General features: G+C 39.4%; 1 protein-coding gene across 3 annotated transcripts in view; it reads right to left on the reverse strand.

The window, feature by feature from the left end:
• Nucleotides 1-27,422, reverse strand: part of POLA1 (DNA polymerase alpha 1, catalytic subunit) — a 360,332-nt gene that overhangs the window by 317,830 nt on the left and 15,080 nt on the right. For 2 of the 3 annotated variants that reach the window (XM_032772418.2, XM_032772415.2), the window contains exons 3-14: nt 24,394-24,490; nt 23,483-23,563; nt 19,821-19,939; nt 19,455-19,517; nt 17,720-17,818; nt 13,675-13,870; nt 13,321-13,477; nt 12,299-12,477; nt 8,037-8,149; nt 7,469-7,585; nt 2,892-2,966; nt 933-1,071 (exon numbers count right to left, since the gene is read on the reverse strand). In XM_032772418.2, the coding sequence (XP_032628309.1) occupies nt 933-1,071; nt 2,892-2,966; nt 7,469-7,585; nt 8,037-8,149; nt 12,299-12,477; nt 13,321-13,477; nt 13,675-13,870; nt 17,720-17,818; nt 19,455-19,517; nt 19,821-19,939; nt 23,483-23,563; nt 24,394-24,490 (1,435 nt within the window). The remainder of the gene's footprint in view (nt 1-932; nt 1,072-2,891; nt 2,967-7,468; nt 7,586-8,036; nt 8,150-12,298; nt 12,478-13,320; nt 13,478-13,674; nt 13,871-17,719; nt 17,819-19,454; nt 19,518-19,820; nt 19,940-23,482; nt 23,564-24,393; nt 24,491-27,422) is intronic. The other variant, XM_032772417.2, reaches the window with a different exon arrangement.

Genomic DNA, 27,422 nt, shown 5'->3' on the forward strand with positions numbered 1-27,422 from the left:
TGGACTAAGAGGCAGCAGGCAGACTTCCTGGTTCCATCTCACTGCCATAGCTGGTAAGAGGAACTAAGAGATGGTTGCAGCTGCTCAGCCCTTTATGCGCTGGGGTTCCTGGGAACATGAAGACATGGAGAGAGCAGGCATGGCACCAGAGACAATAATATTCAAAGATTCTGAACATATATGAGGTGCACTTGCACACAGAATGGGATCCCCATAGACAAACTCAAACAATGACCTAAGTTGAAAGCACACAGGGTGTTTCCAACTGTGTAATTTTGTGTAAGATATTGATGGAGTAATTTGTACTGGGTATTATCCAGAAACAGTTCCAGAAGTCAGAGTAAAGTTAAAATTAAATACTTATGATCAGACTTGTCTTTAAGCCAAGCGTGGCAACTGCCTAAATTCCTGTAACATTTTACACTGTGGCATTGCTGGAGCTAAACTGACACTCAGAACCATTTAGAAATTCGGTCACAGAATCAAATCAAGTTTCTCCTTCCCACTCCTCTTTAAAGGGGTATCACAAGTCCAGTCACCTTACTACTGTGGTGCCGTTGCCCACAGGCTATACCTTTTTGTATAAAAAAGCGACATTCTGAAGGATCAAGTCCCAAAGAGCACAAAACAAAGTACAGAATTTGGGGGTGGAGGGAGAAGGGAAGGAAGCAAAGGAGGAAATCAGCTCAAGAGCAGTCAACATTGAAAATAGACCATATAGGCAAACCTTGCTTGCCTCTCAGAATAAACTGTTTTCTAATAGGTCCTGTTTATGAAATCTAAAAAACATCACTTCTCATAATACTGCTCTCAAGGACTTCTAATCTAAAAGATTTGACAAGATAGAACTGTACTGAGCAGCTCATCTACCATCCCCTTCCAAATTTATTTTTCAGCAATCCATTACGTATTTGACATGCAAATCCTCATACGTGGTTTTTTTATTTCCAGCCAGCTTGGTCCTTTGATCTTCCTACTCATCAAGAGAAGTTCCAGGCTAGAAGTGTTCGTTCCAAATACATGAGAAAATGTCTCTCCTTTCAGATCTTGAGGAAGCCGAGGGACCTCAGCCTGACATAATCAAAAGAAAGGGATAAGTCATTGTATTTCTTAAAAAAAAAAAAAAAAGGGTGGGGGCACGTCAACATATTATGCTCAAGCAGCAGTATAAACAAACTAAATCATATCCGAAATGTGCCAGTTTCACAGGAGTGCAACTCCATCACATCAGAATGATACTTCTTGGGTTGCTATAACACAGACTATTGTTTTAACAAAACTCTACCTAAGTAGGTTTTGATTCATTTCATTTTTACCAGTAAATATCTGCAAACATCTATTTCACCGAACATACACAAACAAATGAAAAAGTAATCCCATCAACAACAACTGAAATGTACAGAAATGCACAATAAGAAAAATATTGCTTGAGAACTTAAGAGTCAGAATTCACTGAATTTTGAATTAGGCTTGTTACCTGACATTCGCTAGTTTGTAAAAACAGGTATGGTTTGTGGATTTAAAGATATTTGCTCTGTATATTTTGATATATGATATTGACAATTTGTGTTTTCATGATTTAAAGCTTCACTTTTTGAAACAATGTCTACTGTCATTAAAAAATTGTCTGGCCTCCTCTTTAATTTTCCCCAACTGTGAAAATTTAAATAAGAAAAAAAATGCTTACAAATAAACTCACATTATCTGTGGAAATTATTAAAACAAAAAATGGAAATCTCCAAGCCTACACATAAGCCAGGAAATTGATCCAGAAAGGTACATGCCAAAATCTGTGTCCATATGAGAAACAAGAGTGTGTTGATATCACCCATGACCCACATATCAACATTTTTAATATAGAAACTGCTTAAATAAATACTGCAAGTTAATTATATTGTTTTATGCATCTGACAGCTTTCCAGCTACATCCACTGTTTGCAGACCGGTAAGATTAGAATGCTTCTGAAGTGCTAAAGCAGCATTTTGAGCAGCTAACATGCTTCTACTTTACCCTTCAGATATGACCTTAATCCCTGCAAAGTGGCTGAATGCATTAAGATGGTGCCTATAATGTCCCCTTCTCCGCAATTAACAAAACATATTTAGAAGGGAATACTGTCAATTTGAAACCTAGTCAAATTTTTTTTAAATGATTAAAATTAGTTGTTACTATCCCTGTCCCAGAGTCCTGCTGGGAACTTGTGTGTCTGTTACTGTATTTCCCTCATTTCTAAAGAGACTTTCTCTTGCCCAGGAGCCTCATAAAAGAGGGATATAAACAGTGAAACTGACTATACACAAATGTCCTGCTAATCACAAGGCACTTAAGCATATACCTGATTTTAGGCTTGAGAACAGTCCCACGTGGGTGTTTAAAGTTACACACATTTAAATGCATCGTTTAAACAGAGGCCAAAGGGCACAAAAGTAAACAAAAAAATTATAAAGAAAGCCTGATTAATCAGGAATAAATACCTCCATAATAAATACCTCCATCATTAACATTGATGAATGAGATTTTTGTTTTAATTTCTTCGTGTTTTATGTTTTTGGGAATGCAGCTAACACAGAGATAAATAGAAAGCTTTAGTAGATCTATGATATACTGATTTAAAATGTTTCAATTTGCTATTTACTTTCACTTTCATTGTAATTAACTAGCTATAGCAGGAACTCGCCAGCATATCAATGATACAAAGAAAAAACAAAAAACACTAAGTCAAATGAGCTCCAAAAGACGAATTTTAAAAATAAAAAGCAACTAGTTTACATGTTGCAAAGTGGGTGTAGCCATGAGGACAAAATTTTGTTAACATATGTACTTATGTAAATAAGACTAAGTTCAATAGAACTATTCCAGTGATGTAGCTTCTAAGATCAGTTTTACTCACCGAGTACCTAACTTCTAGGTAGTCAGACTTTGCTGGAACATCCGGGATCTCAAAAGCATAATTCTTTTCCACTTTCTATACAAAATAAATACATTTTAAATACTATGTATTAGGTGCTAAGATTTTTTTTTAAAATATCAGTATACTGAACATTCATTCTTTCCAATAAGAGAAAGAAAGGAATAAAAACCATACATGATGCAAATGCTCATTTATCTGAGCTCATTTTTCTTACAGCAGCAAGTGAAGCTTAGCTTCCCTTTGCTATTGGACAAGTAGGTCTCTAACATCATGTTCATAAAAGTTACTAGCGATGCTAAAGTAGGCTCCAACCACACTTAGTCCGTGTCCACACTGCACTTTTATCATTAAACTTTTGTCACTCAGGGATGTGGGGGAAACACCCCCTAAACTACAAAAGTTTTAATGACGAAAAGCACCAGTGTAGACAAAGCCGCAAATGTCCCTCATTGGGGGTGGTTTTGTCAACAGGAGAGCTCTCTCCTGGCGACAAAGAGTGGCTACGCTGCATGCCTTACAACGGCACGGCTATAGCGGCACAGCCACGCTATTGTAAGCTGTGCAGTGTAGACACGGCCTTACTGTTAAGAACTATGTTAAAATTTCCTGGAGGCTAAGGATTTGGATTTGCGTGGCTATACTATGCTGCTGCACCAGCTGGAGAACAGCACATTGCATCCATTATGCAAATGGATGGTGAAGAGTCACTTGTGGCGCGTGTTATTTGTATTGCCATAGGTCCTACTGGCCCTAGTCATAGACCAGGATTCCACTACTGTCTTGTCTTTTTTAAACACATAGGTTCAAACCACTTCTTCTGGATTTAACCTGACTATGGAATAAAAGTTCTATTGAGAGGGTCACATCAGCTTGATATGTAGCAATATTTTCACATAAATATTTTCAATCATTTTGTAAGGAGAGATTTTTGAGCAGCACTGTTGCAGAAGTGCAAGCCGTGCCAGCCATCAACTGAAATTTACAGGAATCTTATCAATTTCATCACTGCCTTTCAGAGAATCTTGTTAGTTTTGCTACTGCTAATCACATCAATTTCAGCCAGCAGCTGTTGGGGTGTCCACGAGCATATTCTGTTTCAGAAACATGTGACAGTGGTTTCAAAAATTAAACTTATGGAATTTCTAGTTTCTGGGAAATTTCAATTTTTGCTCTGAATGGAACAAAACCAAAATTTCCCACAAACTAGAAAACCTGTGTTTCAGCCAGCTCTGCACAGAGCCACTGTAGCTTTGTCACTTAAACATGAAAACAAAGCAGATTAATTTCATAGCAAGTGGACTTCAGATACCAAGGTCTTTTTCAAAATAAATTGATTACAATGGAGGAGATAATTAATGAAAACTTCTTCCAAATATTTCAAAAGTAGCACTGTTAATGGATGAACTGAATATATACATTAAAGCTAAAGGACAAAATTTTAGAGCCAATCTTTTTTTTAGAAAAATAAGGAATTGTTTATGCCTATTGGCCTTGGAGAAGCTAATTTACAATTTTTAAATTGACTTCAAGGAAAACTGTACGTGTTTCTTAGGGGCTGATCCTGCAGCTCCCATTGAAATCAAAGGCAACTTGAGGGAGGAGAATTTCAAAGAATTAGCAAGCTTTCATAAACTAGAAAGAAACCCTTTTACTACTGTAGTTTTGTTTATTGAAATATAAAGAACAGGCCAAGCACATTTTAATACTAAAGTATTAATGCCTTAATAAAAGCTATGTTCTTTGAAAAAAGTTCACAAAGCTGCATATCATATGATTACAGGTATTAATTTTTCCCATCCTTTTTTGGCAATGCAGGAACTATGATTAGCTAAAGTATGCTTATGCAGTTTCAATGCTTTATAGGAGACCATCCCCCCTAGCTTTCCCCATCTAGCTAGTCTTAATATGCAGAGAAAAAAGTCAGTTCAGACCTGATAGCAAATTCCCATCTGAACAGTACGATACAATATTTGCTTGTCCTCTCTCTCAGATCAGTATTTGGTCTTCACACAGAAGGCCTTGTTTGATATCTTGCTAGACAATGAATAAAGCTATCGTCATCATGTTGAAATACAGGCCTGTATCTGACAAGACTTGTACTGGGGTAACTGCAACATTCAGTGTAAACACATTGTGCCTTATAAAAGAGGGTTTTGCACTGTGGCTTACCCCACTTTCAAACATCTATAATCTCTACCTGCAATTGTATCTTTATTTTAATCTTTGTTATCTCTTCCTGTATCATCATTTAACGTGCACATGCAGAGTGACAAAGTTTTTTTTTTTCTTTTTTTAAAGAGTTTTTCTGATTCTTCAGCACTTTTTCAAAGGACAATCCAAAGGATATGCTTTCAAGTCACTGTTACTGAAGCCTGCTTCATTAAACTTTAGCTATTTTCTCAACTGCAGGGTTCTTCAGATTTCAGTTCCTAAGCAGTGAGCTAGCATCTCATTAAAATTACCACCTACATCTCCCATTTACAAGTACATTATAATAAGAACATACAAGTAGAAACAGTGAAAAAAATTCAAAAGGTAAATTTGTCAGAATTATTTTGATCATAAGAAAATCTGAAACAGATGAAATGTGTTGCTGGAATGTGCCAAAGAAGCATGCAATCTGTCCACTACTGAAGGCTGAAAATACTGCACTAGATTACATACTGCTGCACAGATGTATGATATTTATTGGGTGAATTTGCTATTTAGGAGGCATTTGGGAAGCACTTGCATTTCCATCATGCTTTAGAACATTTAGAGTTGTCCATCAATATTTTGATTTTCCCCTCATTTTACACACCTGTGTTTTTATTCATTCTTCCTCTGTTTTCCTCTGCCTTTCAAACCTCTTATCAAACATTTTACACAAGGGTTTAATGACAGCACTGATCACTAATCCAAGAAAATCAAAACTAATCCCAAAGTTATACTGTAATTCTTTGTGAACTCTCAACTTGATACTCCAAGAAAGTTGGAAGAGCCATCTGAGCACTTAATTCAAGAAACATGATGCCAGTGTTGTACTCATCTTCATCCAAGTCTGGACTGTAAAGAGACACTTGCATTTTATCCACACATATTAATAGGGAAAAGGGAAAGAAAAGTTAATGAGTGTTTGTGAAGTGATTGAATAAAGTCTCCTCACACAGCTCTAGCAATGCACTTCAGTCCAAATCTGTGATGCCCTTGCTAGCACAATTTCTGCATATTTTGCTTTGCAGAACTGTACGTTTAATGAACAGGTTCCACTGACACCTATTCTCTATCCCACATCATGTCTGCCTCTATCTTCCGATAGAGCAACCTTTTCAACTTCACCATTCTCTCTTAACTGCTTGAGGAGTGGCCCAAATACATAGTGGAATCACAAATGTTAAGCACAACTAGGGATCCAATGAACAGTTTAAATCTCAAAATGGCATCCTAATTCCCACAAAAAGGGAATATTATCTGTCTTATTAATGGTTTGAAGTACAGCAGTGTCTAGAAAGTACAGCCAACATCAGGACCTTCTAATGTGTTAGGCATTGTACAGTCATATGAAAAACAATCCTGCCTCAGAGAGCTTAAAATCTAAAGAGAAAAACCAACAGATAAACAGTGGAAGGAAAAAATAAGCAACAAGGTGAAGCAATTTGTTCAATGTCACTGCAGGTCAATGGAAGAAAAATCAAAGAACCAAATTTCAAGTCCTAGCCCAGTGCCCTATCCAGAGGGCCTCAGGTGGTTTTTCCCCTCTCATGCTCAATATTCATTATAAAAATTAGGATGTTTAAGAGAAATGAATATTGGCAGTCCAGGAATCAGTACTGTCAGCACCACAGAAGGACTGCTGTTTAGTTGCTAGCTCACCTGGGCATGTACACTCTCTCTATTCTAGTAAGTGAAGCCATTTTGTGTGTATCCCTCAGCAAGCTTTGGGCAAAAAAAGTGCATTACAGTAAACAGGAAGTGCTACAGAAATGTAGTACACTGACTTCTAGTATATGTGGCAGAGACGGGAGGCGGGGAAGAAGGAAAACCTTGAACTAGGTCCATTAGTGGTTTGGGGTCCACAATATAGAAACAAAATTGACTCAAAGTTGTGTTGGCTAAAACTGTGCTATTAATTAAGCCGTTGGCAGGATTTCAGCAAGGTTTGACATTTATAATCATGACGGCACATACACAAACTGTTTGGTCATAGCCATATTTGAAAATAGTTTTGAATGTAACAAGTCCTAGTAAGAAAAGTCAGGACACAGCCTTAGATCTCAAAGAAAGATGACTTCTCACACAGAGATGATGATGATGACGACCTTTTATCAATATTCTGCCATTAATCATATTTGGTTTGGAGTTAAAATTCTGTTCTATACTAGGCCCATCTCCAAACTCTGTTTCACTTATTCTTGAGTTGAGAAAGATTCAGATAGTCACTGCTTGGATGTTTGCAGGATAACATACATCTACATGCCTTTTACACACACACACACAGCTATCCACTGAAAGTTTTCTGCCCTCCAAAAACAAAAAAAATTGGAAGGGATTGAGCATGATTTACAAAAGAGACAAACCTTGGATCTGAACTTCATGATCTTGTATTTTACAGCAATTTGGTCATTAAATTCTTGGTAGATGTTCATCATAGTCACAGGATTTTCTGTCTCTTTACCAGAAGTTAGGTCAACTTGCTTTAAAGAGAGAGAGTCAAATCAAATTATTTCATTTACAGATTGTGACAACAAACATTAACGAAATTAACAAGTCAGCAAAATTCAGGGTTATTTTAATGGGTAAACTGACATACAAATCAAAGTTTGTAGCCAAGGAATATTATGGCACCAAAATTAAGGCGTTCACAAAATGTAAAATTTATGAAATACTACTTAAAACAGAGGACTTGGAAACTTAACATGGTAAGCAGGAGATCACCCGAGAAGACTGCCACCATTAGTTTCAGGTAAAGGAACTGTCCTTTTCTCAGTCACATCATTATAGCTTGAAAATCAGGGATATTCTACTCTGCATGATGAATATCACATATGTAACAATCAGCACAGCTTGTTTTTGCCATGTAAGCAAGTAAGAAGGCATTTTACTACAATAGCTTCCCATCAGCAGCCCACTGAAATTTAGGCCTACCATCTCACGTGGCAGTAGATAGATAGTTCTCTCAATGTTTTTCACTGTCACACAACAGCTGACATAAGTCTCTGCTGATTCAATCCATACTTTACCAAACAGAAATACCACACCTGAGAAAGGAAGAAAAGACTAGATATTAGAAAACCAAAAATTCTCAAAGATGCTACTATCAGAAAAGTGGCCATTTTAAGTATAACTAAAGAAAGATTAATTCACTCACAGGACCAAAGTAATTTGCAATTTGTAGTCCCTGACAGTTCCATCTGCTGACAGATAGTGCTCTACAAATATCTAAGCAACCACTTTATAAACCTAGTCCTTCACCATCCACCTCCAACACTGTGGCAACCAAGCAATGTCAAGCACAGAAGATGGTATCACACCACTATCTTCTGTTCTCAGAGTTCTATTCTTATAGCTTCTCATTCTCCCTAAATCGGTTTAAGAGCTTCCAAAAAAAAAAAAAGTAGGTGAAGAAAGGAAATGCTGAGATGTGTGTGGTGTCAATTATTCCATAAAAGGCTCAAACGGTCCAGATGGTGGTGTGTTAGATGGTAACCAAGACAAGGAAGTCTTTTCCTTACTCAGTTCTCCAAGATTAACACTCCTTTGTACCCAATTAAGTTGATGGAAGGCCTTTTGTTATCTACTGAAAATTTCACTCAATAGATTTATCAGCTTCAAGTCCCAAACTTATGAATTTTAGTAGCAATAATTCCTATAGTAAAATCCAGAAAGATTTATATTTGACAACTCACTGCTCAAAAGAATAGCACACACAAAAAACAAGAGCCCACAAGTACAACAATCTTTCCTGCAACTCATGGTCCATGAAATAATTCCCCTGCCCCAAGAGCTCTCCTGCACAGTGCTTGTCACCTATCTTGTTCAGTGAGTATATGGGGCCACTAGCAGGATTAGTGAGGAGAGTTCACTGCGTTCAGTATGCTGATGGTACCCAGCTCTACATCCTCATGACATTTGACTCTGCTGGAGCAATGGGATGCATTTCCAAGTGCCTAGAAAACTTAGGTCCTGGATGACAACTAGCTGGTTGTGATTCCATCCAGGTAATTGAGAGATAATGGTGAGGTTAGGGGGAGCAACTGGAAGTTGGCGGAACTTATATCAGCACCCCTCACAAAGGGAGTGCAAGAGTACAGGTGGACAACTTGGGGACGCTGAGAAACTCAGGGTGCTCCTGGATGTCCAGGTATCACGTGTAGCCAAGACAGCTTTTTCACCAATCTTTTCTTTTCATTGTGGACCTTGCCACAATTATCCACATCTGCATCACCGCAAAATTAAAGGTATAATAAACCAGCTATAATGCACGCTACATGGGATTACACCTTGGAAACATTTGAAAGCTGAAGCTAGCACAGAAGGCTGCAGTCCACTTAAGTGGACTTGTAAGATGGGAGGACATTATACCAGTACTGTTACCTTTCAATCAGCCTCCGGGTAGAACTCAGGAGTTTGGTATTAACTAGACTTGGAAGGATTATATTTTTATTGGTAAATGTCAATTTCACTCCCCCTCCTCCACTGCCACCCACACACAAATATTTCTATTGATAATGGTAGAAATTTACAGACAGGAAAAATTAAGAAAATTGCTGCTCAAGAACAAAGATATTTACTCTGTATAGTCTGACATGTGATGTCGACAACTTGTTTTAGGAACATAAGAATGGCCATACTGGATCAGAACAAAGGTCCATCCAGCCCAGTATCCTGTCTTCTGACAGTGGCCAGTGCCAGAAGCCCAGAGGGAGTGAACCTAACAGGTAATGATCAAGGGATCTCTATTCTACTATCCATCTCCACCCTCTGACAAACAGAGGCTAGGGACACCATTCCTTACCCATCCTGGCTAATAGCCATTAATGGACTTAACCTCCATGAATTTGTCTAGTTCTCTTTTAAACCCTGTTATAGTCCTAGCCTTCACAACCTCCTCAGACAAGGAGTTCCATAGGTTGACTGCGCTGTGTGAAGAACTTCTTCCTTTTATTTGTTTTAAACCTGTTGCCCATTAATTTCATTTGGTGGCCCTAGTTCTTATATTATGGGAACAAGTAAATAACTATTCAATCTCTCCTCATCTGGGACCCGTTCCAAACCCCTAATCATTTTAGTTGCCCCTCTCTGAACCTTTTCCAATGCCAGTATACCTTTTTTTGAGATGAGGAGACCACACTTGTACGCAGTATTCAAGATGTGGGCGTGCCATGGATTTATATAAGGGCAACAACAGATTCTCCAGCTTATTCTCTATCCCTTTAATGATTCCTAACATCCTGTCTGCTTTTTTGACTGCTGCTGCACAATGCCTGGACTTCTTCAGAGAACTATCCACGATGAACTCCAAGATCTCTTTCCTGATTAGCTGTAGCTAAATTAGCCCTCATCATATTGTATGTATGGTTGAGGTTATTTTTTCCAATGTGCATTACTTTACATTTATCCAAATGTGATGTTGAACATTTGTTTTAACAGTTATAAAGCCTTCACTTTCTGAGTCTCAAGATGTATTGTCATTCAGTCATTGTTCTGACTCCCCGCTATCATCTGAACCTCTTCTCATAATCTCCCAAAATGTTAAAAATGCTTCAAAACAAACATTATCCACCCCAAATTATTAAAAAATAAGTCACATTCTGATAAGCATAGTGTTAACCTATAAGAAAAAAAAAATCGCTTCATAATTTTGGACTTGGTTACTGGAGATTTCTCTCTCCTCCTACAACATACTGCCATTACTGAGATCAGAAGTGTTTGAGCTGGAGCTCCTTCAGTATAAACAATTTTTGGGAGGTCTTCAATTTCAGGACTTGCTCCCTTGGTCTACCAGAACCAAGATTCTCTTTCTCCCCCACCTCCTTCATTAGACCTTTAATAAGGGTATGAGCTAAGGCTGAGATATTTATGGAGTAGTTCCTGGTTTATTCTTAGCTTTTTAAGCTAAGAAACAGGTGACCAGAGCACTAGATTGACACCTATTGTTTTATTTTATTATTTCTTTGAATTTTTAAGGTAAGAGTACAGCCTTCCAATTCTCTCCATAAAACAGTTTAAGGGAACCATGAAAGAAAACAGAGTCTATTTCAAAGTTACAAATGATTTTAGAGTCTTATTTATCTTGCAGTCCGGTTTCATTTCAAGCAATGTATTTGACCTTATTTATGCCCATTTTCCACAAAAATAATGAAACTGTTAGAAAAAAGTAATGTCAAAATTTATTTCCCCCCTGCACTATTAATTGAAATCAGGTCCAGTCTATTATTCAACCTTGAAATGTCACAATAAGGACATTCTTATGCAAGAAAACATGCAAGAAAAATAAATCCTTTCACAATTATGTTCCATTCAGCAGCCACTGACTTACAAGCCAAGACAGAAGTAAAAAATAATAGCAGAGTCTTTAAGAGTAGCTATTTGTATTAGAATCATTGATTTCACCGCAGCTTCAGTGATCACTAACTGCTCTCATCAGGAAGCTTTTCAATGCACTCAGCATACAAAGAGATTGACTCATATTTAACCCCTTGGCAACACAAGTTAAGAAGGCGTGACTGCAAAATGCATTAGACTTAGCACTTGGAGCATTAGTCCAAAGCCACCAAAATAGGTATTTTTCCTCTACCACTAAGAGCATGAATGAGGTTGATATGCATGGAAGACAAAGACCAAAAGCACTAGAGCTATGAAATAAGTGAGACAGGACTGAGGTATCTTGGCAGAGCTTTATGAAGATTTTTGCACAATAATATCTATTCCACAACCAGTCTGCCTCCTCTCCTCCAACTCATGTAATACAAAGACAGGTTTATCAGGACCTAGGAGACCAAACTAATGATCTAAATCAGGATCTCAGATAATATTTTCAAAAGGAAGAGAACAGTGCATTTAACTATTGTACCACTTAGCCAAGAGTTAGAGACATCAACTCATACACAGAGGTAAATAATGTCAGCGTATTCCCTAGATTTAACAGCACTGAAATCCTTTTCCTTCTCCCAACACTATACCAGACCACACATCATAGACAAGACTTTCATTTTGTCAAGTAGTTATATCATATAGAGGGAGAAATAACCCTGTGCAGGTTACAAAGCAGCTTCCAGGGGAGAACTTCAACAGGCATAGAGAGCAGCTAGTCTTTCCTTGCGTTTCTTTGAAAATCCCTGCTTTCACGGTGAGATTAAATTGAAGAGAACAAGAGAGTTACTTTCTGTCTTTAAACGTGTAGATACCTGGTTGACTATACTGATCTTCGTAAGCATCCAGCCAATAAAACCTAAAGACTTGATCACCATCTTTCCCATTCACTAGTGGCAGGCAACTGGGGTCCACTTGAACTTCTGAGGCAACTAAATCAATTTCATCCTTATCCATTCTGGTCCAACAGGACATATCAGGGAGAAAAGAACTTCTGCAAGTATTGAAAAACAGATGAGTAAAGTTGTATGTTTACTATAACCATAACTTTTGAGAAGACATGACTTAAGATCTGTCACAAGAAACCACCTAACATGCAATACTCCATTATTTCCCCCACAAATATAGCTCTCATTTATCCAGCAGACAGGCATTAATAGTTGCTTTAAACTATTAGACAGACCCCAGATATGCAAGTCTTTACAACATGAGTAATCCCATCGGTTTGCAAGGCTACCTTCAACTGTAAGCTATCTGGGATGGGACAGAGTCATTACATGTTTCTGTGAAGCACCTTGTACACTTCAAACCATGATTTGACTTGTCATAATTTTCAGTCATGAAACAGTATTTAAAAAGTGCTTCAAAACTCTCCTATAAGAAAAGGACCTGAAAATCAGTACTTTTGCATTTTGAACTTCAATGCCATGACTATTTGCCATGGGAAACTGGTTTTAACTAACATTAATGTTTGGGGAAATTATAAGGTGTTTGGTAATATAAATCTTTTGTGATTCCTGATTTCTATTCATCAGCACCAAGATGTGCAGTCTAAAACTTCCACATTACATCACCAGCTCTTTGCAATTAACCTAAAACATTACACTATTTACCCAGACAGGAACTGTCTATCCCCAGAAACATGAAGTATCCCTTTTCTTAAGTAGCCGTCAGCCAGTTTACTCCTTTCAACATGCACGTTTTTAAAGTCTTTACAGTGCAATCACAGAACAATGCCTTGAGAAAACATAAATATGTAAATATCAAGTCCAAATATAATAAAGTCATAAATATAACTTTTCAGCAAAAAAGGTCTTTTGCAACCACCGATCCTTACAAAAAGGATGCATCTTCCTTCACAGAATCTACTTGCTGTGTCTCTTTCTTTTCTAGTTTCTGTTCTTTCTTCAGGGCACCGGCAGTCTCTGGTATATCTGCTTCCATAGGTTCATCAAAATCCCCATCCTCAAAATCCATCATGCTCTGATCATTTTCTGTAAGCATTGTAAAAAGAACTAAGGAATTGAATCATTAATACAATATACTATATAATTCTAGTACATACACACACATAGTATACAACATTAATATGAATCACTTTAAGCTATTTTCACACTTAGACCCAGTGTTAACTCAAATATTTTAGAACATGCTACATTTGCTATCTCCGTTGCCAGAATTTTTAAAATACCTTGAATAGCTTTCTCTGGTTTTGCCTTCACCAGTTCTTCGTTTTCTGCAGCTTTTATTGTATATTCAGCACCATTCTCTTTATGGACTGCAACAGGTTTTGCTGCATAAGTGGTATGCTTAGGATCAGAGGTAGTTGGAGAAAGAACTTCCTTTCTGACAGTGGTGGGAGCTTTCCTTACTATAGGGGTTACTACCTGAAAAAATATTTTAGGCACAAATTAAACTTCAATTTTCCTTAAAGGAGAACTACAGTGTTTAGTTATAAATGAAGCTGGCAACAAGGCCTACAGTCAGGGTTTTGCACACTCTTCAACACAACACCAAATTTCTCAGCAACAACTCCTCAATTCCATGGCAACATTTATTCTACTGCCATTTCTATTCTCAAGCCTACACCCCAAAAAAGAGACAGTTCCATGGGTCATAGTTGAAAATATTAATAGACAGCATTTGTTGATTATTTTTGGCCATGAGTTTTTTGCTGTTCTCCCCAGGCCTCAGCTCAGGAGCGAAGAGGCTGACCTCAGAACCTCTCTCTCCCCATTTGTGCCAGGCAAGAATGGAGCTGGCTGTCAGCTTCAACAGTTTCTCTCTAGCTCCCCAGACAGCCTAGTTTGCCAGCATACACTGGTACAGCCAAGAAGTTAAATTCTCGCCCCCCCAACTCTCTTCTGACTTGTGTCATGGAACAGTGCAGGGAGTGCGCACTGTACTCCAATTAACTCACAATTGTAAGGGAAGTGGAAGGTATGGTATGGCAGGGTAGGGGAAAAATACAGTTGTGTGCCTAGCTGCAGCAAATTAGTGAAGGTCAGTTTATGTAACCATAGTATCCAAATTACACGGGGCCCTGACTGAGATGAATAGGACAGGCTACACTCCTCAGACCTAAGAGTTTCAGGTACTCCACAGATGCAGACATAGGACACTGCATCATTTAAGACTGTTTCCTGTTTGGAGGCACTCGCTGAAACCATGAAGGCAAGAATAATTTTCCAATGAAAGATCTGATTCTGGAGCATTGTTATGTAACAAAGGAATAAATTCTGCAATGACACAATCACAGGATACATGGGGCCCTACCCATGTTAAGGCAGCCTAAGTAATTTTTCAGTTGTTTATAACTTTGCCAAACTAACAGTTTGGACTGAAGTTTTACAGGCTCTTTCTATCTCCGGCTGACACTTCTCTTTAAAGTTTCATTCATTTCCAAACAGCAAGGTTAGGAGAAAAAGAGGTTGTCTTCCTAATGTTGAAATTGATTTCCAATCATTTCACTGAAGAGTTCCAGCCTCCTTGCTCTATAGCAGAGATTTAGAAGTTGATAAGGGGGCAGGCCCTGTTTGTTATTCAGTTACATTTAGTGGAGTTATTAGCCTCTCTAAAGTTCCCATTTGCACAACCTCAAAGCATTTAGATGCTTGCTGCTACGAAAAAAATCCCTAAATGTTTTCACTACACTTCTGCATGCTCCCAAACCCTATCTTCCGCCTATAAGCTCCACTTAGAGCTAGAGCTTCAGACAGGACATAGGTACAGCTGCAGCTACCTCATCCTACCCTCCTGCCTTTAACCTTGAAAATGGTGTTCTGGGCTGGGAGTCATGAGACCTTCCAATGACTGGTGAATAGTCCTATGCACTTTATTGAGCAAGCCCTCACTAAGCTCATCATTTAGTTCAGATGGGGAAAATGAAGTACCTTGCTCATGGTCACAGCAGGCCAGGGTCTCAGCCACAAATAGAACCCTGGTCTCCCAAATCCCAGTCTAATGCTCTATCTAAGGCTCCATTGCCAGCCACTAAACAGTACAGGTCTGTGCAGCTGATCTACTGTAAACGAAAATAAACTATTGTAAACTAAAATAAAGTTTAAAAAAATGTTAATATTTATCTATTTCTTTTTACCTCATCTACCCCAGCTGCCCAATTATTTTTCCCATCTTAAATAAGCCTTCCTTTGATCAAAGTTGCCTATTCTCTTTCTTACTCTCCAAAATCCTAGACTGTTACCTTCTCCAACCTCATTCTCTCTTATTCAGCTTCTGCACTCTCCTGAAGCCACCTTCACTAAGGTACTAGTGACTCCTCCTGCTTCAACCAAATAGACACTTCTCTATACTTATGTTTCCAGATCTGCATATTGAAATTGAAAACGTTAGTCATTACCTGCTCACTTCCACTTAGTTTCAAAGACTGTCTTCCTGGTTCTCATTCTATCTTGTGGACAGCTCTTAAAAACCTGCAATTGCTCCTTCTAGGACAGGGGTTCTCAAACTCGGGGTGGTGACCCCTCAGGGGGCAGTGAGGTTATCACATTGGGGTGAGGGGAGTCACAAGCAGTCAAGCTCCACCTCCAAACCCCGCTTCACCTCTGGCATTTATAATAGCATTAAAAAAATTATTTTAGTGTTTTTAATTTGTATGGAGAGGTGGGGTCGCACTCAGAGGCTTGCTGTGTAAAAGAGGTCACCAATACATAGTTTGAGAACTGCAGTTATAGGACCATCAGACCAGTGACGCAGCTAATCCAGCATTCTGACAAAGGACAGTATCATATGCTTCAGAGGAAAATAGTAGCAAGGACAGTTATGGAAGAGCGTGCCTGATGGCTAAGTTTCTTCCTAACCTATGTCAGCTAGTAGTTGACTAACACCCCGAAGCATCAGGGTTTAGATCCTCATTTAGATATACCGGTAATTTTTTAATCCTATTAAATTTAGACTCAATCTCTCATGACAAATCCACAAGTCAATTATTCATGGTGTAAGAGTATGTTTCAGTTTTTAATTTGATTTTCAATTGCACTGTTATTCTTCTATTTTAATGGCAAACAGGATTTATCTCCTCTATACCATTTGTATCCTTCAATCGTATCCCTCACTAAACTATCCCAGTATGCTACATCTCTTTCCATGCCCAGGAATTCTATGCCCATGAACATTTATCAGCCATTTCCAAATCCCTTTGACCCTCTTCCCTGCTGTTGTTCCTTGGTTTCTCTTTTCTTGGCCCTTTTTTTCCCCTTCAGTGATCTTACCTACTCCCACTGTTTCATCTTGTGTACTAGAAGTAGATGATTTTTCAAGTTCCAGTGGCTTCCTCTCCACCCAGGCTTGTATCTTATTCCCTGACATCTTTTGGATGCCCAGCTGCCATTTCGAACTCCCCTCCTCAAACATTAACTTGTCAGCTTTCCTGCTTCTGTATCTCTCCATCAACAATTCCATTATCCATCTCACTTCCAGGTCCTGAGTCTCACTCTCTGACTCTTCTCTCCTCCTTGCAGCTCTCACTAAGTCTTTTCACATAAAAATTCTTTCCTCACCTCATTGTCTCCACTGCTAAAACCACTGCCCATATATAAAGGTTTCTGACATAGCAATAGCCTACCCTCCAGTCTCCCTGCTTCTTACCAGTGTCTCCAAAAAAGCTGCTGCTAGAGTCATCTTTCATGCCTCCTCTCAAACCATTCCACCCCATCAGAAGACTTCTACTGGTTCCCCACCTTCTGCAAAACCAAAGGGCTGTATACGCACCCACATTCCTAAATAATATTTCCCCTATTTACATCTTTCCATTTTCTACTCTTTTTTACAAGCTCTTTCCAATCTTTCTGCCTTATTTCCTTTCCCACCTCACTTCATGCCTATTTCACTGTGCCCCCATCTGTCAAGCATCCTTTCCTCCAAATTCATTTAAAATTCAATCGCCCTTAATAAACCGCTCAATATCCTTTTGTCATATCTTGTTTAGATAAGCTTTTTAGTGCATATGAAGTATCTATAGGTAAAATGTCATGTAACTCTAAAATGGTTTAGTGAAAACTGAAGCTACAGTATGTACTCATCCAACTACAAAGATAGTCAGAGGCAAAAGTGTATTTTCATCTCTGTATTAGAGTACCAAAAAGGAAATTACAGACCTTCTGTTTTTACTAAGGAAGCCAATAATAAAACAGGAGCTTACTTATTCAAAACATAAGTTAGTCATAAGCAAAAAACAAACAAACAAACCAACCAACCAATTTGGTCTGCAACTTTACCGTATGGGCCTGTGAATGTACAGAGAAAGGATTCAGTGAAGCTCCAACAGGTCTTTTCTTTTTTAGCTTCACAACTGGAGGTGGAGTTATCTGAACAGTCTAAAAAGGAGGAGGGAAAATATGAGAATGGCCCTGCATTAGTAGAATTTGACGGAGAAGGAAAAAGCCACCCAATTTTTCTCTTCTCCCTCTAACCCCGCATGCACGCTACATCAGCTACTACAGAAGTATGAGAGTCCCAACAAAAAGTGACACTATGAAGTGTCCTCACTTAGGGAATTTGAGGAAACGCTCTCAAAGCAAGTGAGAAATCCTTCCACGCTAACTAAGCAACCTTTTTTTTCCAATTTACTTAAAGTGACAAGGCCACAAGAATTCTAATAAGGTTTTGGGTTTGAGTGTTAACATCGTGAAAAAATTAACTTAAAAAAAATCATTAAAAGCAGCTACACGCCTTGCTCCTAAACTAGAGAAGAATGCAGAACAATGGCTAAGAGGGTCCAGAACAGCCAAAGCAGCAGTGGGAGTATTATGCTAACTGATAATATATTATACAAAATCCTGGTGTGAAAAGAAAGTCAATAAAAATTTTAGATCATAAGTCACAGGACAGGGACCATCTTTCCTTGTATTTTATACAGCATCAAGCACACTGCTGGCATTTAAATAAAAGAAGGAGTCTTGATGACACAAATCTTTGATGAAGTTTAGAGATCCACAAGAGCCAGAGAAATTTAATTAAAAATGTGTGGACGCAATGGAAAATTTTTCAAATGCTTCCCATCCCTCACTATAGATTTTTTTAGACTACGGCTAATATGAAGTATGACAAAAGAAGTAAAAATTCAGCTATGGCTGAGAGTCATAAGTTTAACGTGTTGGCTTTACAAACTGTTCCAGTAGACAACAGTTAAGGAGAATGTGTTATTTAGGAAGATTTGTAGTTGGTTTTCAGCACTGGCATACTAGTTAACAAGCAATTTTAAGATGCACATTTATGCCCGTAAATGCAGAAAGAGAGAATGCCATTTAGAACATGAGAAACATATTATTGAACTCCAAAGCTTCATTAACTAGCTAACTATTCTACAACAACAGACTGCGTGCTTAAGTGAAAAATATGATGAAAGTATTTGGTATAAAAATGTTTCTCTCACTTACCCTCCACAAAGTCTGGTAATTCACATATGCCTTGCAACAGACGACAATATCAGGATAGCATAAAGCATTTCCTGAACTATTTAGATGTTTGTGACATTAGTAACAGTTAATAAGGTGACATATCCCTAAAGTTCGGTATCAGATACCATGAGGATGAATATCGAATATTTATATTAAAGCTAAGTGAGGGACATAGTACTGTTCTAATTTTTTTTAAATATATTTGTAATTTTCATTTGTATTAATGATGTGTTATGTTCAGTAACCCCAAAGGACATTATGATACATGCTGTTGAAAGTGTTAGCTTTGTAATTTTAAGGAAGTCTGCTAATACAGTAATGAGCCCTGTCACGCTGATTAACTAAAAAGTCATTGCTTTACCTGACTTTTTGTGTACCTGAAGATGACTCATGGGACAAAGACTGTCACAGCCAAGAGTTGGGAATGACTTCACTAAAATAATAAAATCTTAGCTGGTCCATTTAAAAAAAAAAAAAAAAAAGCTTCTTACAAATGTCTGACAACTGGATGAACTGCATCACTGATTATATACCTCAGAATTCAACTACTTACCTCAGCATTCAGATCTTGCAGAATATCCCCAAGTAAGTCATCCTTGGACAAGTCTACAGTTTTCTGTAAAAATATCAGACAGCTGTATTAGCTATATAGACTTCATTATATGCACTTAACTGAACCGAAAGACTCTGTCAGTACAGAATAAGGAGGTTCCATATCCCATGGGCCAGATTTTCAAGAGTGACCAGCACCCAGAAACTCCCAATGGGAGCTTTTAGAAGTCTGGCTTGTGTGTCAATTGATTAAAAAAAGTCAAAACGGCAGTAACCAAAACATTTGTCACTTTGAGTAAAGAAAATAAAAGTTACAAGTCTAACTGAACATAGGACATTTAAACTGAAATATAAAAATACAACTTACATCTGTGTTTTTCTTCCCAGCACTAGCCATAAACATAGACTTGATAGTGTTTGGCTTTGACACCACAGACTTCTTCACATTCTTTGTGTCATTTGTGGATGTTTTGTCACCTTTTCCTACTGGAGCAAGAGAGAGTAGTGATTTCTCAAATAATTGAAGGATCCAGGTATCAGTGGGGGATGGACAGTTGATGGAATTGGTAAAGGGATCATCATTAACCTTTAGGCTACTTGCTCATATCAAGTGTAAGTTGGCAGTTCATGTAAGGCATTACAATCTCATCGCTGTTCAGAATTACATTACAAAAGGCTATCACCAGAGTTTGTAGCCTTCTTGGAAGTATCACAGAGGCCAATGACTGAACCACCTCTCTCATATAAAATGTGGTCACTCCAGAGCAGTGGTTCTCAACCTGCAGGACTATCAGCACAGAAACGCAGCCCATGTGACATCCTCAGGGCCATACAGGTAGTATTGGATGCGACCCAGATAACTCACTGTGTGCCACATAGGTGGCCCATAACAGTAAACAGGTTGAGGACCACTGCTCCAGAGTATGGTATGGCAGAGTATTTGCATAGAGGAAAGATGGTCCAGTGATTAGTTAGCAAGCCTAGGACTATGGAGACAAGGTCAGATTCTTTGCGTTGCCAATGACTTCCTATGCGATCTTAGTCAAGTTACCTAGAATGTCTAGTTCATTAGTGCACATCATCAGGGTCCACATGGATAGCTAGTGTGGGACAGATTCATACCCCAGCTTGTTTGTGTATACCTGCCCTCAGGGAGCTGTGCAGAAGCTTCCCTTGCCCCTGTACATATCCTGAAGATAAACATATGACTTCTGTCCTCAAGGTTATTAACTGGTAGCTTTCACAAGAACAAAAGAAATTCAGTCAAGTTTTTAAACACAAAGAAACCACTAAAGAACATAAGAATGGCCATATTGGGTCAGACCAAAGGCCGATCTAGCCTAGTATCCTGTCTTCCGACAGTGGCCACTGCCAGATGTCCCAGAGAGAATGAACAGATCAGGTAATCAAGTGATCCATCCCCTGTTCCCCATTCCCAGCTTCCGGCAAACAGAGGCTAGGGTCACCATCCCTGCCCATCCTGGCTAATGCTGGTTGATGGACCTATATTCCATGAACTTATCTAGTTCTTTTTTGAACCCTGTTATAGTCTTGGCCTTCACAACATCCTCTGGAAAAGAGCTCCACAGGATGACTGTGCATTGTGTGGAAAAATACTTTTTTGTTTGTTTTAAACCTGCTGCCTATTCTGAAATCCTGTCTGATCTCACAAGTTCATCAAGATTAGCCCAGTGCTAGGACAGAAAGCCTCTATGGTAAATGCAGTTGCTATAAGAAACTATGTTTACACTTCAGTAAAAGGCACTCTTTCCTGATAGCCAGTATTGAGCCCAAAATAATGTTAGGGGCACTATGCTATTGAAAGTGCAATCTTTTATGAGTTGTAAGAGATTCTGATCATTTGTTGCCAGTGGACATCCTATGGCATTTTTGACAAGAGTGCAGATATTAAACTTTGGGTAATTACATCCTACACATTCCATCTGAAGATGCTAGAGCAGCAAAATGACATTACACAATTGCAACATTTCACCTCTCTATTGGAGAAAGGGATCTTTGTATATTATTTGTAAATCTCTTTAGATTGTCCACAATGGAACTAGCAGTATAAATTAGATTTACTGTATATTCATGAATACATATCCATAGGCTTAAGCATGCAAGTTACATATAGAAATTTCTAAAGCCCCAACCTCTTTAAAGGCAGCCAAGAGTTCTGTGCCACCTTATTGGCCACTCTGGGCCAATGGGGGTGCTGGGAAGTGGCGACCAGCACATCACTCAGCCCTTGCCGCTTCCCACCACCCCTGTTGGCCTGGAGTGGCGAACCGTGGACATTGGGAGCTGTGATCAGCCGAACCTGGAGACGTGGCAGGTAAACAAACCAGCCCGCCAGGACTGCTTGTCAAAGTTTGCCGATCCCTGTTCTGGACCAATGCAACTAAGAAAGCTAGGGACAAAGCATTCTTGATAAAAAAAATTTTATAGAGTTTTCCCCAACATAACAGGAAGGTATTTTGTACTTGAAGAACCCACATATATTCCCTAGCAGAGCTTTCCAGGGATCAAGAGAGGTGAATCCATGGCGAAGTACACTATGCCATCATAATGCAAGTACAGTTTGTATGCAACAAATTACATAGTATTATGATGAGCTCCATGAAAACTCCTACAACAGACAGGGAGCAGTAGGAATGGTACATCCATCTCAACCAGGCACAATGAAAGACCTAAAGAAGCTGGTGCTCCCAAGATTAGCAGGGCAGAAGGAATGAAGAATCTGTTGAGTAGCAGACATAATGTAGTATAGAAAAACTTAGTCAACTATCAAGAATACACTTAAAATCAACGCACTGTAAAGTTCTTTTACACATGCAAACCTGTAGTATCAACATTAACCTTTATTAGCTAAACTGCCAATGGTGAACCAACATAGATCACAGCTGACTACTGAAATGAACAGCTTTACAGACAAAAATAGTAAATACCACCACCACCACCACTTTAATTGTGCATTCATACTATTAGCATTATGTTCATTTGTACTACACAAATGAAAACTCTTCAGAAAGCACACAATCTAGGTTTAGGAAAACAAGATAAAGGCTGAAAACAAAAAGGGTAAGTTTAGTCTTGAGAAAAGAAGACTCGGGAGGACTCAATAACAGTCTTCAAATATATTAAAGACTGTTATAAAGAGGACTGTGATCAATTGTTCTCCATGTTTCCTGAAGGCAGGACAAGAACTAACAGGCTTAATCTGTAGCAAGAGAGATTCAGGTTAGATATGAGCAAAAACTTCCTAAATATAAAGCATGGTTAAGTACTGGAACAGGCTTCCAAAGGAGGCTGTGGAATTCCCCTCGTTGCAGGCTTTTAAAATAGATTTTTTTAGATGGTCTAGGCATACCTGGTCCTGCCTCAGTGCAGGGGGTTGGCCTAGAAGACCTCCCACAGTTCCTTTCATCCCTACATTTCTATGATTCTATAATATCTTTCATGTTCAAATATTATAGTTCAATTCCATACTATAGACAAGGCAACGGATGCTATGCCTGCCTTGAGGTGACAGGGCCTCAGACATAGGATTGGCTGTGGCCACAGGTAATCCTAAATTATTCTAGAAAACAAAAGATATTTGAAGGGGTACAAGAGATTTCCCAGATGCAGGTTGAATGAAGCAAACAGGAGCCAACGAGAACCTTAAAGGGGGAAGGGATGGTAAAGACCCTGGTGTCCAGAGGAGGGGGCTAGTCGTTATGCGAGTGTGATTTCCCTGGCTGTTGCTCATCCTAAGCTCTGATAATCAACATCTCACACACCATCACCAAGAATAAACAGAGGCTCTGCAGGCCAAACACTGGTTCCAGACACATTTATGCAACCTCAGTCACTTCCGGTATCAATGACAACTGTACAAGTTGTCCTTCCCCAGAAGCTATGATCATTGGGCTAATATTTGGGCTTACTGACCCATTTCCCTTGGATGAAGTCAAGAGAAGTACCCAATTTTATACACTTTTTTAAAAAAAGCAACCAGAGAAACTTTCAAGAGTTCAATTCATTTACCTTTCTTCTTGGAACCAAGGACATCATCTTCTAGATCTTCATCAAAGATCTCCCTTCCATCTTCTACATAACCTATGCCATCTGTACAAGAAGAAGGTTATAATAAAGTTTAAGTGATCCTTTGCAAATTTAGAAAGATGAAATTTAAACTTAATCTCCCTCGCTAAGGGGCTTCCTCTGTTTAACAAGCTCTTCATTTTTCATTATTTTATAAATCTATTTATTTTGAGTACAAAAATAAACTAAAAAACAAAGCAAGTTATAACGGGGTTTGGCTCAAAGTAACTACTTTAGTACATGATCAGCTAAAACTATACCTGTAGTTTGCATTAGGGAACCATTTTTAAATGGAACAAAGTCACTGTATCTGCAGTCAATGTAAAATATTTGAATCACTGATCTTGAATGCGATATTATAAATTCAATAACACTTAGGCATAAAAAGCCAGATTTTTAAAGCTATTTATGTGTTGCGGCACTCAGCAACACAATGCCTAACTGATTTAGGACTCTGATTTTTGCTTTTAAAAGAGATTTAGGCACTTAGTCTCCTAAGGACTCCTAAATCAGTTAGGCATTGTGATGTTGAGTGCCGCAACACCTAAATTGCTTTAAAAATCTAGGTCAAAAGTCTCTGTGTAGAAGCTCATTATTTTTGTTTGTATTATAACTGATAATCTATAGAGGGCACTGAGGCATTTACATTTTGAGGCAAGGTCTTCATGAAATCTGATGGAGTTAAGATAATGTCAGGGTAATTTTTATTATTTGTTTTTTAAAATGCATACAAAAGATATTAGAACTTGTAAGCCATTCAGCCTGTGGCTTGGAAATATATGCAAGAATACCCACACGTATTTTATGCTTTTACTCAGTATATAAAGGGAGCCTCCTAAATGAATCTTACACACCATCATCTACAATCCAATCATCATCCTGGCGTTCCCTGACCATCTTGGAGTATTGTTCTTCATCAACTTCTTCATAAACACTTGTGAACTCCTCAACCTGCAAGCAAGGCATATTTAGAATTAGCAAATTGTCAAGCTATCATATTTAGATATTCATATTAATTCACATTAGAATTATTCTCAAGCTATCATATTTTTAATAAAGCAGCTTTATCAAGGACTCAGACTAGACTGGATTTTAGTTCTCTAATCACACCAGGGTGAACAGAGAAGAAAAATCCAATCTAGTCTGTTCAGAAATAGCAACTGTAAGTCCTCCTTCAGTTTGAGGTGTTTTGTTTTTGCTTTTTAGTATTGTGACACTATGTACTTCAGAACAGCACCCTGGAGCCCCCATATTCACCCCATCATATAATTATGATCTATTTCATACAAGGAATACCATGTAAGACAGGGGTAGGCAACCTATGGCACGTGTGCCAAAGGCGGCACACGAGCTGATTTTCAGTGGCCCTCACACTGCTCGGGGGGCTCTGCATTTTAATTTAATTTTAAATGAAGCTTCTTAAACATTTTTAAAAACATATTTAGTTTATATACAACACTAGTTTAGTTATCTATTATAGACTTATAGAAAGAGACCTTCTAAAAACGTTAAAATGTATTACCAGCACGCGAAACCTTAAATTAGAGTGAATAAATTAAGACTCGGTACACCACTTCTGAAAGGTTGCCGACCCCTGATATAAAATACCATATATGAAAGGTCATGATTTGCTGAAACAGATTGTTCTGTCAAAATATGTATATTGTTAGTGTGTATGAAGTTATGAGATTTTGCTGCATAGTTGTTACTGAAATATGTTGCAAGTTTCAGGGTCATCCACTGCCTGACAACTAAGGGGGTGATCCACTCCCAGGTGGGTGTTAAATGACCATTAAATCAACAGGGGAGTTGTAAACAAGGAATTTACAATGCTGTAAGAGAGTTATGCAAGCAACACACAATGGGAGATTGCTCAATTCTGTGATTCAGCAACGCCCACCAGGATACATCTGGGCTAGTGTTTTCCTGGCACATGGACTTAGGATATAAACTAGGGGACAGAGGCATCATGCTTTTACCTTTTGCCTCCCCCACCTACACTGGAAGCAACAAGAACACTGGGAAGACAAACACTTGACCTGAGGAGACTCATCTAGGCTTAAAGGGGAAGCCTGTGTATTGAGAACTAAGCTACCTGCAACATCCAGTGGGGTGAGAAAAACTGATTGATCTAAATACTGCCAAATCTAATAAGGTTCAAGATTTAGGGTCTTTCTACATTGGCACTTTTGTGAGCAAAACTTTTGTCAGTCAGGGGTGTGAAAAAACCTACACCTGACCGACATAAGTTTCATGGACAAAAGCGCCGGTGTAGACAACACTATGTTGGCGGGAGATACTCTTCCACTGAGATAGCAACTACTGCCCGTTGGGAGTGGTTTAAATTATGCCGGTGAAAGAACAGATAATAAGTGGCAGGTACCTTTAATCTATCTTTCTGTAGTTAAAAAATCTATTTTATAATTTTACCTAAAACAGTGTGTTTTGGTTGAAGGGCTTGGGAAATCTCATCTCAGTTTGCAAAGGCTAGTGTGTGTCCTCGCCACATCGAGGGAGGGGCTGACTTCGTAATGAACTTACACTGGTCAGGCTTTTGACCAGGGTAAGACAGCACAGTTCTGGGATGCAAGGCTGGGGGCTTAGGAGATTTGCTGCTGCATTTCTCTGAGTGATTCGAGAGTGGCTCTGGGAGCATTTATGCAACCTAGCTGGAAGTGGGGCGCCACATGCTGTTGTACTGAGTGCGGATTGATTCTAGCAAAGCATTATAAGAGATGCCCCTTAACTTCCCAACCTGGGCTGATACCCCAGTTCCAGGTTGTACCCCGGGGATCTCATCACAAATAGAGCCCTGCACAAATACACAAATGTGTATCTGCATCTGATCCACTATCCGCAAAAATTGTCTGCAGATATCCGCAGGTTTGAAAGGCTATACGCTGGGGGCTGGGCAGAGGCTCCAAGGCATCCCTCTGCCAGAGCCTGGTTAGGGAGAGCTACGGGGACAGCTGTGGGAGTCCACATAGAGTCACAGACCCTCCACCTGCCGGTGGTCAGGCAGGGAGCCTGGGGGCAGGGAATCCACACCGCAGGCAGGTAGAGGGTCCGCCGCAGCTCTCCACAGCTGCCTGCCCGGCTCTTACTGTGGCCAGGCTGCGGCTCCAAGCCGCCCCCCTCCCCAGCCAGAGCTGGGTCAGAGACAGCCACATGGGCAGCTGTGGGGAGCCACGGCGGACCCTCCACATTCCCTGAGGGGGTGGCTCGAGCAGCCCCCACTCAGAGTCCCTCTCCCACCGGGGAAGGTGGAGGAACCCAGGCTCCCCACAGCTGCCAGTGCGGCTCTCCCTAACCCGGCTCTGGCCTGGAGGGGTGGACGAGGGGGGACGGGGATGCAAGGCTTGGAGCCACAGCCCAGCCACAATGAGACCTGGACGGGCAGCTGTGAGGAGCCCCGGCGGACCCTCCACCTGCCCTGAGCGTGGGGCCTAAGCAGCTCCCCGCCCAGTGTCCCTGCCCCCCAGGTCCTCAACCCATGGCAGGTGGAGGATCTGTGCCACAGTTCCTCAGAGCTGCCCACCTGGCTCTTACTGTCAGAGCCCTGCACAGCTACAAAATTTGTATCCAAATATAAAGCAGATACCTGCGGATTAGCATGGCTCTAGTCACAAGTATTGACTGATCCAATGGGGAAAATGTTGTTAAAATTAAAAAGTTATCATCTGAAACTCCAGTTCCCCATGGCAGTAAATGCATTCGTCAACTGACTTTTTTTTACTGTTAGTCTCGTATAAGCAGGGTATCTGCTTTTCTTAAAGAAATGGATTCCTGGTAAAGAAGAGCTATAATGATTGAGTTTCTATTCTCAAACACAAAGATGAGGTATGAGAGTGTGGGACTTGTTAGCGTCAGCTGACGGATGGCA

Source organism: Chelonoidis abingdonii, chromosome 1, assembly GCF_003597395.2.
Source record: "Chelonoidis abingdonii isolate Lonesome George chromosome 1, CheloAbing_2.0, whole genome shotgun sequence".
NCBI lineage: Eukaryota > Metazoa > Chordata > Testudines > Testudinidae > Chelonoidis > Chelonoidis abingdonii.